The sequence below is a fragment of the Onychomys torridus genome, chromosome 6, assembly GCF_903995425.1.
Source record: "Onychomys torridus chromosome 6, mOncTor1.1, whole genome shotgun sequence".
In the NCBI taxonomy this organism is placed as follows: domain Eukaryota; kingdom Metazoa; phylum Chordata; class Mammalia; order Rodentia; family Cricetidae; genus Onychomys; species Onychomys torridus.
The window spans coordinates 62,650,572-62,665,616 of record NC_050448.1 but is presented as its reverse complement, the minus strand read 5'-3'; the positions used below and the strand labels follow the sequence as shown (position 1 = coordinate 62,665,616).

General features: G+C 42.9%; 1 protein-coding gene across 1 annotated transcript in view; it reads left to right on the top strand.

Moving 5' to 3' along the window:
• Positions 1 to 15,045, top strand: part of Fam160a1 (family with sequence similarity 160 member A1) — an 87,327-nt gene that overhangs the window by 52,193 nt on the left and 20,089 nt on the right. The window contains exons 5-6 of the mRNA XM_036191094.1: positions 6,166 to 6,333; positions 10,810 to 10,889. Of these exons, the coding sequence (XP_036046987.1) occupies positions 6,166 to 6,333; positions 10,810 to 10,889 (248 nt within the window). The remainder of the gene's footprint in view (positions 1 to 6,165; positions 6,334 to 10,809; positions 10,890 to 15,045) is intronic.

Genomic DNA, 15,045 nt, shown 5'->3' with positions numbered 1-15,045 from the left:
TATATTGCAGACACCCTCACTTTCATTTCCTTCTTTTTAAAGTATTTTGGGAATAAGTAAGTCAACTTGATGACATTGAACGTCACCTCCATCCTTCGCAGCCTGCCTCTGGCAGTGGCATCAGTATACTGTGTGGCCTTAAGGTGGAGGAGCAGAAGGGAGACAGGAGGGGGCCTGATGCAGCAACTACAGACTATTTTCAGACCTTGAGTAATCGAATCTTTTCTGTCTTGAGTTTTTGGCTGAAGTGTGGTGTGGCCACTCTTTGGGAACCAGGGTGTCCCATTTGCACTTGAATGTGAACCTGGGGGTCTGTGTCCTTGGAAGGGAGAGGTGGCCGTGAAGAGCCCATCCAGCTGCTGCCCTTGGCCACCCACAGTGGCCAAACTTCCTGTCCATTGGCTTGCTTCTCTGGCAGCAGCTGGTGGGCTTCAGCATGGGTTCAGTAAAGACTTTCTTGGTTCTGTTTCCTGTGATGTAACAAGTCTCCCTTCTCGCTCCGCTGATCCTACTGTTTCTCCACACTGGTTGGAACCATGGGGTGGGAGAACTCACCATTGACCCATGGAACCAGCTACTTAGTTTACTCCTCTGCATCAGAGAAAAAGCCAAAGAAAGGTGGCTGTGTCTTACAGAGGATGTCACAGTCACCTGACCCCCACTGCCTGCCACCTACCTGAGTGACAGAAGGTAGGATCCATCTGTTTGTGCCAATGTGACTGGATCACAAAGAAACAGCTAGCAGATGGGAAATTTATTTTTCAAGACACATATAAACCAGTCATCACAGAGAGGACACTGGTGCTAATTTAGATGCAAATGGAATCACCCAACTAGAGCTGATTACAGAAGGGTCAGAGTGTCTGTATGCTCAATTTCACTCCTACGTATCAAGTTAATGTGCTGCTGCAGTGTGGGCATGATGGCTGGGCTTTTTTTTGTATAGAGTTTTGACTTTGTAGAAGTAGATTGTGGCATCCATCTCCTTTTAAAAAGAAAATAGCGGTCTGTTTGGTCTGTTTCTCAAAAGCTTGAAATTCTAATAAAGGGGCAGGGGATCCCTCTAGAGCTTGTAGGCTAAGATAAAAAAGTAAGGTGACGATACATTCAGTTGCCATCCTGCTCAGAAAGCCAGGGTCAACTCTGTGCACTTTGCTGAGCCGTAGCCAGAGATGGACCGCTGGTGGGCAGTGGACCGGTACAAGTGGTTTGGAGTTGTGTGAATGTACTGCTTGTCGGATGGCTGTGCTTCTCACACTCAGGGCTGTGTACACTGGCATATCACATTTCCTGGGCACACCAGTGAAGCGCCTGCACACAGTACAATCTGTATGTATTTCTCACAGAATATATATGCCTAAGTTCCTCAGAACAGTACTTGCACTTACTACATTTTCTATTTGAAAATGGTCTAAACCATTAGTGAACCAGCAAATTGAATTCATTCACCTAGTCTCAAGCTATATTTTTTAGAAAATACAACTTTAAGGGGCTGGCAAAGGCCAGTGGCATGCAGAAAGAACCAAGTGAGGGCTAAGGGAAGATGGAGAAAGTAGGTAAAGAAAGATTCGCTTCAGCGAATGGACCAGATTGGACTGACAGTATTAAAACCAAGTCCCCAAGGAAGGCCTCCGTCCTCGCACTTGGGCTGGGGAGGAAGCAGAGGCAGTGCCTAGGCAGCAGGTGTATTGATTATTCAGGTCACAGCTGTCTTTATCCTATCAAGGATGATTTTGGGAGTGGGTGGAATTCCTTCACTCATTATGGCCTACCTTTAATAGGAAATAACATTCTCAAGCTGCAACATGTGTAGACATTGTTAATTTGAGTGACAAGTTAATTTGTATAGCTGGCTAGTTTTGTGTAAGTTGGTAGCTGCCTGCCATCCTTTATAGAACAAGGTAGATACTGACAGTCTTAGGAGACAAAAAGGTCCTCATGCTACAGCTCATTGTCCCTCATCATTGACTAGTTAGTTTGTGACTTCTGTGTTTTGCTAATGCTGCTCTGGAATCCTAACAGAAGGCTCTATTTTGCATTCCTCAGGCTGAGCGTCTTTCCTCTGTGGTTATCCTTAGCTTTCAAGTGATCGCACTTAGGCTCTTAGTCTTAGCCTCATTAAGGACGTTGCCTATTTGGGAGGATTAGGAGAAGTTTCTGAAAGTACAATAATGGGACAGAAAAGCTTTCCTGGGATAAAAGGCTTTGAAGGACATGGTGGGGGCAGAGGTGGAAGGAGAGGACCACTGGGTTTCCCAGGTTGGGGGATTAGTTTAAGGTAAGTGTGACCTCAATCTACAAAGAGTTTGCAACGTGATATTTAATGGGATTGGCTTTTTAATATTTATAACATGTTATGTAAATGCTGTCCCCCAAGTGCTTCCTTAAATCCTCTTAGCTTATTAATGACAGCTTTGATTTCTGAAAAGAAATAAAATCTTTTCATTTATCCAGCCTAAGAGTAGTAAACAATAGCTGCTCAACACCCCCTTTCATGTTGGCCCCCTGAGGACAGACTTGGATTCTAGATAGTTGATTGCTGGGCTTTTGAGCTTATTAAGGTCACATGTGACCCAGTGGGGATAGCTGATGTAGCAACTGTCAGCCCATTTGGAATGATTTCATTTCTCTGCTTTTTTCTGTATATATATTTATGTATATATTTATATATTTATATTTGTCTTGATCATTTTGGTTGAGGTTTCCATCAAGCCATCCCAGTGTTGCAGTCAAGTGGATGTGAATAGTTGAACTCCATGTTTGTGGTTGAGCATCATTTCCTGTTTAGCTGTGTTGAGTGGCATTAATTATTTTGGAGATCTTCACTAAAAATGTACTTACACCCAGATGTGGTAGCACACACCTGTGATCTTAATGCTCTGGAGACTGAAGCAGGAGGATTATTAGTTAGAGTTTAGCGTGGCCTACACAGGGATGCTTGTGTCAAAAGCTAAGGGTTGAGAGGGTAGCATAGTGGGTGGGAAGGCTTGAGTAAAATTTTATTCACAGAAGAACACATGTGCAGGCATGTACACACACACACACACACACACACACACACACACAGAGAGAGAGAGAGAGAGAGAGAGAGAGAGAGAGAGAGAGAGAGAGCGAGCAATGAGGAAGGACAGATGGAAGAGCCTCCAGGACACATGCTGAACAAGGCTTCTTAGTTGTTTGTCTAGTTGGAATTCCTTTGCCAGAACTGTTCTCCCTGACCCTGGGTAGACAGGTATATTCCTGACCTTTCTCATCACCATAACCAAACATCCAGCAGGAAGTAGCCGGAGGAAAGAAGGGTTTCCTTTGGCTCATAGTCTAGGAAAGGACACCGTTCACCATGGTGGAGAGGGGGTGGCAACAGAGGAATCAGTCACACAGTGTCAGCAGAAAGGACGCAGGGAGGGCAGGAGTCAGGGCTGGGTTCTATAACTTCATGGCCTCCATCAATGATACCTCCAGGGAGGCTGTGCCGCCTGAGCTGCATTACCAGATAGAAATCAAGTGTTCAACCTACAAGTCCATGAGGGACAGTACACGTTTTACCACAGTAGGGATATAAAATAGGTGTGCAAATGATATGTTTATATTAATAAATCATGAGTGCATGTAAAACAATTATTTGTTGCACATATAATTTTGCCATTTATGAAATCAAAGTTACATAGTGACAAATGTGCCTATTTATTTTCCCATAAAAAATTAATTCTTGACTGCATATTTGATGCTGTAGGATATGGAACATTTTCAGTGGTTTTCATAATTGATGGATGCTTAGATTTTTTAATTGTCAGTGCTGAGGCCATCAAGTCACATGAATACATACTGCAAAGTTAGTAATACAGTTTAGGATCATTTCAGAAATTGTTGGAAATCCTGACCCTTAGCCTAATTAAGAATTAATTTAACATTTTTTTTCTGTGAAACTCAAGTTAACAACTCAAACAACAGTGTTTACAAGCAAGCATTCTAATGGAATACAATCCAAACACATAGTAATTCCATACTTACGTGAGGAGTATATGGTGGTATAGTATGTAGCATGGAGTATATGGGAGAAGTAAGTTATGTTCAACTCTGGCAGATATTAATTGCTGGATCTCTGAGGAATAGCTGCCATTCTCCTGCAAGGAAGTCCTCTGTGTGTGCAGCTTTGTAGTAGGATGGTTAGGTATGAACCTCAGGACAGCCTTAGACATGTCCCCTGCAAGTCCCACTGGAGAGCTACAGAAAGCTCCAGGCTAGAGCAGCTAGCTGCAGAAGCAGGACAGTTGTGAGATGCACTTTTCTCGGTGTCATTTAGTGGCCCAGGGTTGATATTCCCTGCTTCTGCTTCCTTTCCTCTATTTGGGCTACAGAGAGCCCTTTGAAGTGGACAGATGACTTCATGCGGTCTGAATGCTCGTGTGCTCACACTGTTGCTGCCAAGCTGGAGGAGGGTGTTTGCACTCCAGTGATGTGCCCTATCACCCAGAACACCATTGTGGGGGTTTCAGTGGATTCTGAAAGAGTGAACTCAAGTGGGCTTTATTACCATAACGTCCATTATGTATTAGAGTAAAGAAAGGAGACAGCTGATTTTGTGATATTTTACTCACCTGGACTCATCTATCCAGAACACAGCTGAGCACCAAGAACTTATAAAAAGTAATTCAAACCACCAAAATAGATAGCGTCAAGCCTTTATTCACAGATGCAGCCATTCATGGCCTATCTACACTCATCTCGAAGCTCTGGACATCTGGTTTCTAAACTGATCTGTGGGTTTTTAAAAGCTGAAAATTAAAAGGAGAAGAGGAATGTAGTATAAAAAGAATGGCCCTGGTAATGGTACGATTCAAGTGACAGTGAGCACTTTGAAAGGGAGGGAGAAATGGAAAAGAAGAGACATACTCATTCACGGATCATTGCCATCTGCTTCATTTAGAATGAAGTGCGTTGGGTGGGGTGGGGTGTTTGCAGCGCGTGGTGTTGCAACTCGAGAGCTTGAACTGTGCATTTAGTGACCTCAGTGCATCCAAGGTGGACGTTTCTGTGCCCAGCAGAGACATTGATAGTTTGGTGATAACCTCTAGATAGAAAGATCAGCTGCTACATTCTGCTTTTAGGAGAACAGGGAGCATATAATAGCTTTTCGAATCAATGTTTAAGGTTGAGGGGCTGAGTACATGTCAGTGAAGTGCCTCCCATGCAAGCCTGAGGACCCAGGTTCAGATCTCTACCATCTATGTAGAAATGTTAGGTAACAGTGTGCTTCTGCACCTCCATGGCAAGAGTAGAAGACACAGGCAGATCCCTGAGGAGCCATTGGCCATACTAGTGGAATGAGTGACCCCCAGGATCAGTAAGATATCCCCCGCCCCCCAAGAACCCCCATAAGGTTTAGAATGATCAAGGGATACACCTGACTTTGACCTCTGGCCTCCACTGTAAGCCTCTACTCCTCAGCTCTGTGAGAAACCTAACACCAGTCTGATTTACAGAAAGATTGACTTTTTTTTCTGAATAGGAAAAGTACATAGGTAGAAAAATCTGAATTTGTGTTATAAAAAGTCACCATTACTTTATTAAGCAGTAAGTTCTTATAGTGCTTTATAAATAATGTTTTATATGTGGTACTCATTTATAAAAATATTGGCTTGCTGCTTTCCAGAAACACATCTGAGAGAACATCTGTAGCACTCCATGTCTGCACCTCTCTTTTGCAATTTATTACATGATCATTTAATTTGTGATAGCTCAATTTCCTGAACATAAAGCATGTTCTTACATTTACAGCTCCTTGTACATGGAGGATCCCAGCAAAGGTTTATTGAATGACTAATAATAGTGAGACAAATTATACCAAACTCTCTAATTATTCCTTTATTAAGCATATAAATACTTTCCATAAACTTTCATCCCATTTTGAGTATGTACTAAAACTTTTATAGGGTTTCAACTGCACTTGACTGGAACTGTCAGAGCATACGGGTGCCTTCCCTGTCTTTGCGTTTCCCTGCCTGTGCTACAGGGCAGGTGTTGTGTACCATGGACATGTTGTTGGCTTCAGCTAAGCGCTCAAGTGTTTTCATGGCAGTGTCCCTGTGTTGAGGTGGGGTGTTGGCGTGCGTCTCTGGCAGCCTTGAGAAGGTGACTTTCTGTGCTCACTGTCATTGGTTCCAGGTGACGGTGGAGGAGGTCATGACCACAACAGCATACCTGGACCTTTTCCTGCGCAGCATCTCTGAACCAGCACTCCTGGAGATCTTCCTCCGCTTCATCCTACTGCACCAACATGAAAATGTCCACATTCTGGACACTCTCACCAGCCGAATCAACACCCCCTTTCGGGTAAGGAGAGTTTCCAAGGAAGGATGCATTCAACTCAGATTCCACAAAGGAATTGTCTGGGGAATGAAATTATGAATATTCCCCTCCATCCCTCCCCCTTTTCCACTTCCTGCAGCTGTTATCCTCTTTCTATTTGAGTAGAGATAATTTGATAACTTCTTTCCCCTGTCAGGTGTCCCTTTGTTAGGGAGGTGGCACTGTGCCCCTACCCCACCCCAATTTTCTCAATTTGTCTTGTTGATGCTTCCTTCTGTGGAACTGGCAAAGTGTACTTCTGAGGGAACATAGTTCTGAGAACATGAAGACTTGGGTGCAGGGAAAGCCAAAGAACTGGAGTAACCAGGGCCTGAGGTAGCAAATCTCTGTCCATGGTGTTTGGGAGTGAAAGTCTGGGAAATTGTGGGTTTAGGTTTTCATTTGGAGCCTCAGTCAACTTCGAAGAGTCATTAAATACTAAGAATGTCACGCAATACAGCCCCTCCTCAAAGACTATCTCTACTTAAGGTCAACAACTGTTTTAAAAGCAAAAGATAAAAATCTAACAGTATATCTTAGAGTTTATAGTGTATGTGTGTTAAATGTTTAAAAATAATATCACAGAGAGGGAGAGGAGAGAATAGAACTATATAGGAATATTATTTCTGTATTTTGTTTGAATTAACTTAGTTTAAGTCCAAGGTAGAGTCTGATAAGTTTATTGGAAGAACAAATGCAGCTGCTAAGGAAAAAATATTATATTGTATTGTATTGTATTATATGTATTATAGTATATGTATTCATAGCCAGGAGGCAGGCATGGTAGCACAGGTCTGTATTCTAGCACTTAGGAGGCTGAGGCAGAAAGTTTGCAAACCAGTTACTAGCTGGGGATTCATAGCAGGGCCCTGACTCAATTAAATAAATAAATAACTGAGTAAAATTAAAGAAATTTGTGGTGGTATTTATTTGTATGCTAATAAATAAAGTTTGCCTGGAGATCAGAGGGCACAGCCAACCATAAACAAAAGTCAGGCGGTGGTAGCACATGCCCTTAATCTGATCACATGGCAGGCAGAGGCTCTGTGTGTTCAAGGACACACTAGGGAACAGCCAAACAATGCCTTTAATCCCAGTACCAACCATAGAGACCTGGAGGTCTGTACAGACAGGCAGTGACGAGGAAGTGAGGTAGCTGGACTAAGAGCCCATGAGAAGGCAGAACAAGAAGGCAGTAAAGGTGCAGGTTAGACAGGAGGAAGCCGGTTCTCTTGGGAAGCTACGGCAGCGTGGTGAGCTAAGGTCAGCTGGTGGCTCTCACTGTTTCTCTGATCTCTATGGCTTTCACCCCTGTATTTGGCTCTGTGTTTCTTATTTAATAAGACTGTTTAGAAATTCGTCTACAGAAATTAAAGTGGTATACTAGAAAAAAAAGTCTCATTTAACATTTCACCTGCTAGGAGCAAGGTCCACATTCAGCCTTCTCCGAGGCAGACCACAAGCCAAATCAAACCAACAAGGCTCAATGGATGTAAAAGGATTGAAATCATGTATATTGTCTGATTACAGTGAGTTTAAATAAAAACAACATTGACAGAAATTTGAGAAATCCACAGGTAGGTAGAGATATACATACTGTAAACAACATACTCATAAATACCTAGAAGATCAAGAAATTACAAGGGAAAGGATAAGTTGTTTTGAGATGTTAGTTAGCACATGGATGAACCTTGAAGATATAACACTAAGTATCAAAAAGATATTATAGCCAGTAGCAAAAGCATGAACTCTTTGATTGTATTTGTCTGAGATAGATAGAACAACAATAATAAAGCTTACAAAAACAGAGAAGAACGATGGTTTCCAGACACAGCAGACCATGAATAGTGGGGGATTTCCTTAAGCTGAGCCAGGTTATCTATGAGCTCTGAGCTAAAACCTAACAGTGGAGAAAGCGTTCCCTTAAGAAGGGAGTAAGGTAAGAGTGTGCTTGTTAATTATTTAAGCAGTGCTTTTGTTTATATAATTAAGCAAATAAAGGCCCAGATAATTAAAGCTGCCTGCTTTTTAGATGGCATGATCTTATATGCAAAAAAAATGAAATCTAAGGGATATGAGGTCGGTGAGGCTGCAAAAATACAATTGCATGTACAAAATCAACTTTATTGTTATACAAAGTGAGTGTTTTAATACTACTTTTCCTGTTGCTATGATAAAATTTTCTGACAAAGACAGTTACTTAAAGGAGGCAGTGTTTGCTTTATGTCAAAGTAGAGTTCTTCATGGTAGGGACCTCAAGGCAGCTGGAGCTGAAATGGCTGGTCACATCACATAGTCAGGGACACAGAAGGAGGACTGCGTGGATGTTGGGGCTGGCTTCACTTTTGTGTGGCCCACAATTAAAGTGGGCTTTCCAACATCAATCAAGGTTGTTAAGATAATCCCTCACAGGCGTGCCCAGAGGTCTACCTCCCAGATGATTTTAGATTCTGTCACATTGGCAATAACACTAACCTTCGAAGAGAGCAATCTAAAAATCAAATTAAGATATCAGCCATGTTTACATAAAAAATAACACACTCATACACACACACACACACACACACACACACACACACACATATATAAAGCATTTCTGTGTTCATAGGCTGAAAGACTTATTCTTAACTCACGTGATAAACACCCATTAACTCATAATGAATCAAGGAGTTAAAGTTTAAAGAAAATGAGAAAATCTTTGTAGCCTTGGCAATAGTTTCTAAGATACGACACCAAAAACATGAGCAACAAAAGAAATATTAGACAAACTTGGCATATTCAACATGAAGAACTTTAGTGTTTTAAGGATCTAAGAAATGAAAACCAAGTGGTGTGGGCAGTGTATACCTGTGAGCCTAGCATTCTGGAAACCGAGACAGGAGTTTCACAAGTTGGAATCTAACCTAGGTTACATAGCCAAGACCCTATGTCAAAAATAAATCTAAATTAAGGCTTCAGTGGGTAAGGGGTCTCTCTGTGCAAAGCTGGTGACCTGAGTTCAATCCACGGAACTCACATAAGTTGGAATGAGAGGACTGACTCTAACCAGCTGTCCTATGACCTCCACATGTGCACAGACATGTGTGTGAGCACACACATCTTGTACACATATATGATAATAGTTTCAAAGAAGAAAGAAGTAAGACAATTTTTTACTTATTTATTTATTTGGTTTCTCGAGACAGGGTTTCTCTGTGTAGTCCCAGCTTTCCCGGAACTCGCTCTGTAGACCAGGCTAGTCTTGAACTCAGAGATCTACCTGCCTCTGCCTCTGTCTCCCGAGTGCTGGGATTAAGGCATGTGCCATTGCCCAGCGGGAAACAAAATTTTTAAAAATTGAAAAGGCAATTCACAGAAATTTTGGAAATGTTTAGATCATTTAAAATACTTGTACATAGAATACAACTCAGTTAGTAAAAGAAACATGCACCTTGCCAAGCACCTTGACAGTTATTGGCAGGGGTTACTATGGCAATAGATAGGCAGGATATCTATTTGAGAAAAGGAAGTGTTGGGTGGATGTATTGTAAGAGAGAACAGAAAGGTTTACAGGAGGCAGGAAAGACATTCTAGGTAAGCGTGAAGCATGTACAGTGACTTGGAATGGGACAGTGTGTTGCTTCTGACTAACTACAGCCTGTCACCATCCTGAGCAAAGGCATGTTTGGAGCTAGTCAAATCTAGCTATTTCTTTACAATACTTTTGTTGGTTTTAAGTTCATCCTGGCTAGAAGCCAAACTAGCATTTACTCTCCCAAAGAATGGGAGGCTGAATTACTTAAATAGCCTGGGAGATTGAGAACAGCTCGGGACCCAGAAGCTACCGTGATTTTTGTAATTGGGTGTCTCCCCTGCTTGGTAGACCATCGTTCCTTTGTAGAAATTAGAGGTTGAAAGAATTCATGTGTTTGTTAAAAATTTTATTATTCTTTTTGAGTGAACTCCTTAAGGAAGTAAATCCTCACACTTGGAGCACTATAGGAAATGAAACCAAAGAGAAAAATTTGCCCCAACACCAAGAGAGAAACTGAGGCTTAAGCTGCACATTCTCAAGAGAGCTGGCCAGGTTTTGAGTGCTTTCCCGTGAGCCCTCTCTTGTAAATAACCAGTGTCACATTTGAAGACAACTTAGAAAAACAAATTGTTCCAAGAGAAGGTAGAAAGTTTGTATGTGTGTCGGGAGTTGAAGGGGCACATTTGTGTTATCTGGGTCTTTGATTCACAATATGAGCATGAGTATTTCCCAGGCAGCCATTAGGTTTCTAGCCAACTCTTCCCCTGGGGGAACTGGTATTCGGAATACATTTTTCCTGGCAGCAATGTGTGTTTTATGAAAACTGCTAGGGATGGAGAGGCCATTTTGTTCTGTAATTCTGATTTATTTGTCACCTGCGGGGGGTGGGGGGAGGTGGAGTTATCAGCCTGACGTCTGAAACCGTGCTGTGTTTCTTGTTCCCCCAGCTCTGTGTGGTGTCCCTGGCGCTGTTCAGAACTCTCATTGGCTTACACTGTGAGGATGTGATGCTACAACTAGTTTTAAGGTGAGCTTCTGTTGCTTGTTCTCGTTAAAGAAGTTTCCTCTGCGGTGCGTGTTACTGTTTTATTTTACTTTGATAATGTAAATGAAGTCAGGACAGTGCCTCTAAGGAAGAAAATTATTAAGAGAGCCAATTTAATTTTTTTTGTGTGTGTGTGTTATCTCCTAAAGTTAATTTTGTTTCATTATGAAAAGTTTTTAGTGGGGGCATTTGTATTGTATTATGAATGTGTTCCTGGAAACAATAATGAGAATGTTGGAAAGTTGTGTGACTATTAAAGCTCTTTGGGGTCATGGCTGAACTTTGGTTTCCTGGGCTACTCTTTGTTGTTTGCTCTCTTAAGGGACCCTTGTTATTAAAAACAACTCTTTTTTTTTCAAATATAAAACACTTGGATATAGTTTTCAGCCTTTTCTTTAGTAACATTACACTGTGACTGTCCAGGCTGTGAGCTTTGGTGGTGAGGACAGCATGAAGCAGATAGTCAGGGCTCAGCACAAGATGGCAAAGCCATCCTCCAGGAGGGTGGAGAAGCTCTGAGGAGGCTGCTGTCTGAGGGTAGGAGTCTGAGTTTGGTGACTAGGCAGCAGGTTCAGCAGCCCCCAGTTCTGCCTTATCCCCCTCTCTGCCTGCCATGGGAACCCCTGCTTCCATGAAGGAAAGTGACTGTGTTCCTTGGGAACATGTGGTTCAGTTCTGAATCCCCCTTAGCACTCCAGAAGCACCAGGATAGTCCGTCCCAGTCATTGTCTTTCCTCCTTTGTGCTGAACCCAACCCCTAAATCCTGAATGCACTCCTCCAGTGAGACCCACCCTATTATGAGCTTCAGGATGTGTAAAGGGGGCCCACAGAACTAAGATCCCTGCAGGAAAGACTATGCCCCTCTCCTCTGTAACCACTATGGACAAGGCAGGGACAGGCCAGGACTGTAAATTAACTTCCTGTGGAGATGTATTTGTTCTATCATCTTCTCTCAAGTGGGCTGGTGAATAGACACAGAGCTCCGCTTTCTGGAGGGTGGGAAAGGAAGAGTGGAAAGCTTTGGGAGCAGAAGCAGGTAGGCTTGGTCTAAGAGGGCATGGCCAGCAGGTGTAGTGTAAGAGGATCAGCCTATGCGCTGGTGAATGCACTCCTCCTTCCTTAGTGGAAATAGGGAGCAGCGAAGGGAAGAACAGGGTGAGAGGGAGGCCTGAGCTTTCCCTGTCTACCACTGGTGTTGACATGACTGGGGTAGGAGTTAATGAAGAGGGCCTGGGAACACAGCTCATGTGATAAAGGCCTGCCATGCAAACATAAGGACCTGAATTTGATCCCCAGAACCCATTTTAGAAATAACTGGTGTATGCTTATAATTCCAGTGCTGGGGAGGCAGAGACCGGATCTCTGGAATTCACTGGCTAGCCAGCCTGGAGTAATAGTCGAGTTCCAGGCCAGTGTGAGAGCATGTCTCAAAATAAACAAGGTAGATGGTGTCTGAGGAATGATATATGAAGTTGACCTCTGACCTCCATGTGTATGTGTATGTGTGGACATATGGAAAAGCCAGGGGATGTGGAAGTACCATTCTGGGAATGGTCATTGCATAGGACTGGTCAGAAATGCAGATTCCCCCAGGACCTGGTAAATCAGAAACCCTAGAGGTGGTGTCTGTGAACTGTGTCTTACAAACACTGTGCAGGGTCCTGGTGTACCACCAGAGTTGGAGTGTCACTGGCTGGAGGGATGGTGGGTGTGAGTATAGCATCCTACAAAAGGGGGATTAAAACCGAGTCCCGAAAAACTTGGTGGCACACTCTGGAGGGCCTCACAGATTGTTGCTTTATGGGAGACTATCATTTATAAGATTTTTAAGTAAAACAGTGTTTTTGAACTTTTAGGGTTTAAATCAGGTCATCAGTAACTAATCTCAAGGCATTAGCAGAGAACAAATCCGATCATAAGGACACAGCTGGTAGTCTGTTTTAAAAGGATTACTTCAGCTCCCCAGCAAGTCTTTGCCGACAGACAGAATGCATTAGCAGGGCCTGAATGAAATCTAGCAGAACAACTTGGCAAAGCATTTTTTATTGCTCAGAACTAGGCTCTTACTCAAGGTGGGCAAAGCCTTGATTGCATTTGAATGTTAAATTCCTAAATGCTGCATCGTTGATGGCAGGGAAAAGAGCTGTGTTTGCAGAGTCCCTGAAATGGCAGTGTCCCTGGTCAGGTCTGAGATTCGTCACTTCCCCACTGTGGGTCACCAAGGTCTGGCAAGGCTAGAGTGACAGGTTTGCTTGCTGGACATCTGATGACCTTTACAAGATGAGCTCTGATCACGTTTTGCTCAGAATATTCAAATCTGTCCTCAGCAATGGTGTTAAACATGATTGCATCCGAGAGCCAGACCTGGACCTTATGATGATGAGAAATGTACACGTGTCCAAGTCAGATCTAGTCAGTTCTGTGATTTCCCAGAAGGTGGCTGCAGGGCATGATGCTATTACAAGTTCTGAATGGAAGAAGTTCTGAATGGCGGGCCTGAAGTTAGAGACAGACCTGGCCCTAGGTTCTCTGGCTAGCTATTTTTCCTATGGTGGATGGGTGCTAATACAAAACCACAATCGCTCTTTCCTGAATACTTCCTCTATTTCCAATTCTACCTGGACTACCAGAGGACCTGAGAGGCCTGTGCAGGAGACCTCTGGCTCCTGCCCCTCCTTCTAAGCCTGCAGATGTGCTTGTCTCACTTCTGGAACATGCTGCCTCATAGCATTGTTGAGAGGACCAGTTGTGGTGACATCCATGAAAGCATTTCGAAATAATGCAGGGTATTATATACACTTAAGGGAGGGGGGGCTTTCTAGAGAAGGTATTTCAAACTCCTAAGAATAATGTCTTTCAGATTTGGAATCTGTGCCTGAAGCAAGGACAACAAAAAAAAAACTTTATTCTTCTCGTCACTTAAACTTTGTTGGAAAGAATATAAAAACAGATCATAATCTCCCTTTCATTTTTGCCTTCTGTGCAGTTGTTGACTGTGTGTGATAAGCGTGGAGGTCTGAGAGCCCATGCAGCAGCACAGGCTGTGGGGATCCTCCTAGAGAAGGTGATCTGTCTGTCTGTACATCTGTTACGTGTCTATCTGTTGTCACTCAAAGACTCTTAAATATTGACACTTCAAAGTAGGATTCTATTCATAACTGTTCAAGTTTCTTCTTTGACAAAGGGTCAGAGGGGTCAATTGAAACGAGATTCCCAGAGAGGGGGTAGGCCAGTGAACAGAAAACCTAGGAGAAATCATCCACATGCAGCTGTGAGAGGCCAAGGGCAGGCAGGAACTACTGACAGATAGTGATGCAGCAAACCCCTCTGCTCCAGGAATTTCCCAGTTCTGGTGAAAATCAATTACTATACCTTAGTTGCCATTCCTGAATGTTCTCGTTAGGGTGTTTTTGTTTTTTATTCAGGTTTGTGAACCCCATTACCTGTTGTGTTCAGATAGGAGCAGTTTTACTTGAAGAGAGGCTGTGTTGTGTGTACATTTTGGGAACACTTCTGTCTGGCAAGGGAGTTGGGGATCAGTGACAGAGGTGGACAGCCAGCCCAGGAAGCTCACTGGTAGCATTGCAGCTTTCTGTCTGGGGTCCAGGCTTTTCAGTTCATCACTGCTGCCATTCATTCGGTGCTCCTTGTCAGTACATCACTGGATAGTGTGTGCTCTTTGTCACCACTGGTTGTCACTGACTACTCTGAGTGGTGGCTTACTTTTAAAAAAAGTATCGAGAATATCTCATATGTATATAATGTATTTTGATTATATCTACCTCTGACTCCAAACTTCATGTCATTTTTTGGGGGGTGATGAATTATTATTAAATGATGCCCAAGGGAAGATTTTAGAGAGTTGGGGAAGTGATGGAAACCTGTGTGTGTAATATGGACAGCACTTTTTATTCCTGGTATACTGGGAAATGTCTTAATCTGGACATATAAAGACCGTATTTCTTAGTCTGTGAGCTACGCGTGGTGGTGTTGACCTGTAATCCCAGTACTCAGGAAGCTGAAGCAGGGGAATGACGAGTTTGAGGCCAGACTGGGATACATAATGATTTGAGGAACATAGCATTTCAGTCAATAAACACACACAGAGATCTCTAATTATTACTTCCTGGATGTAAG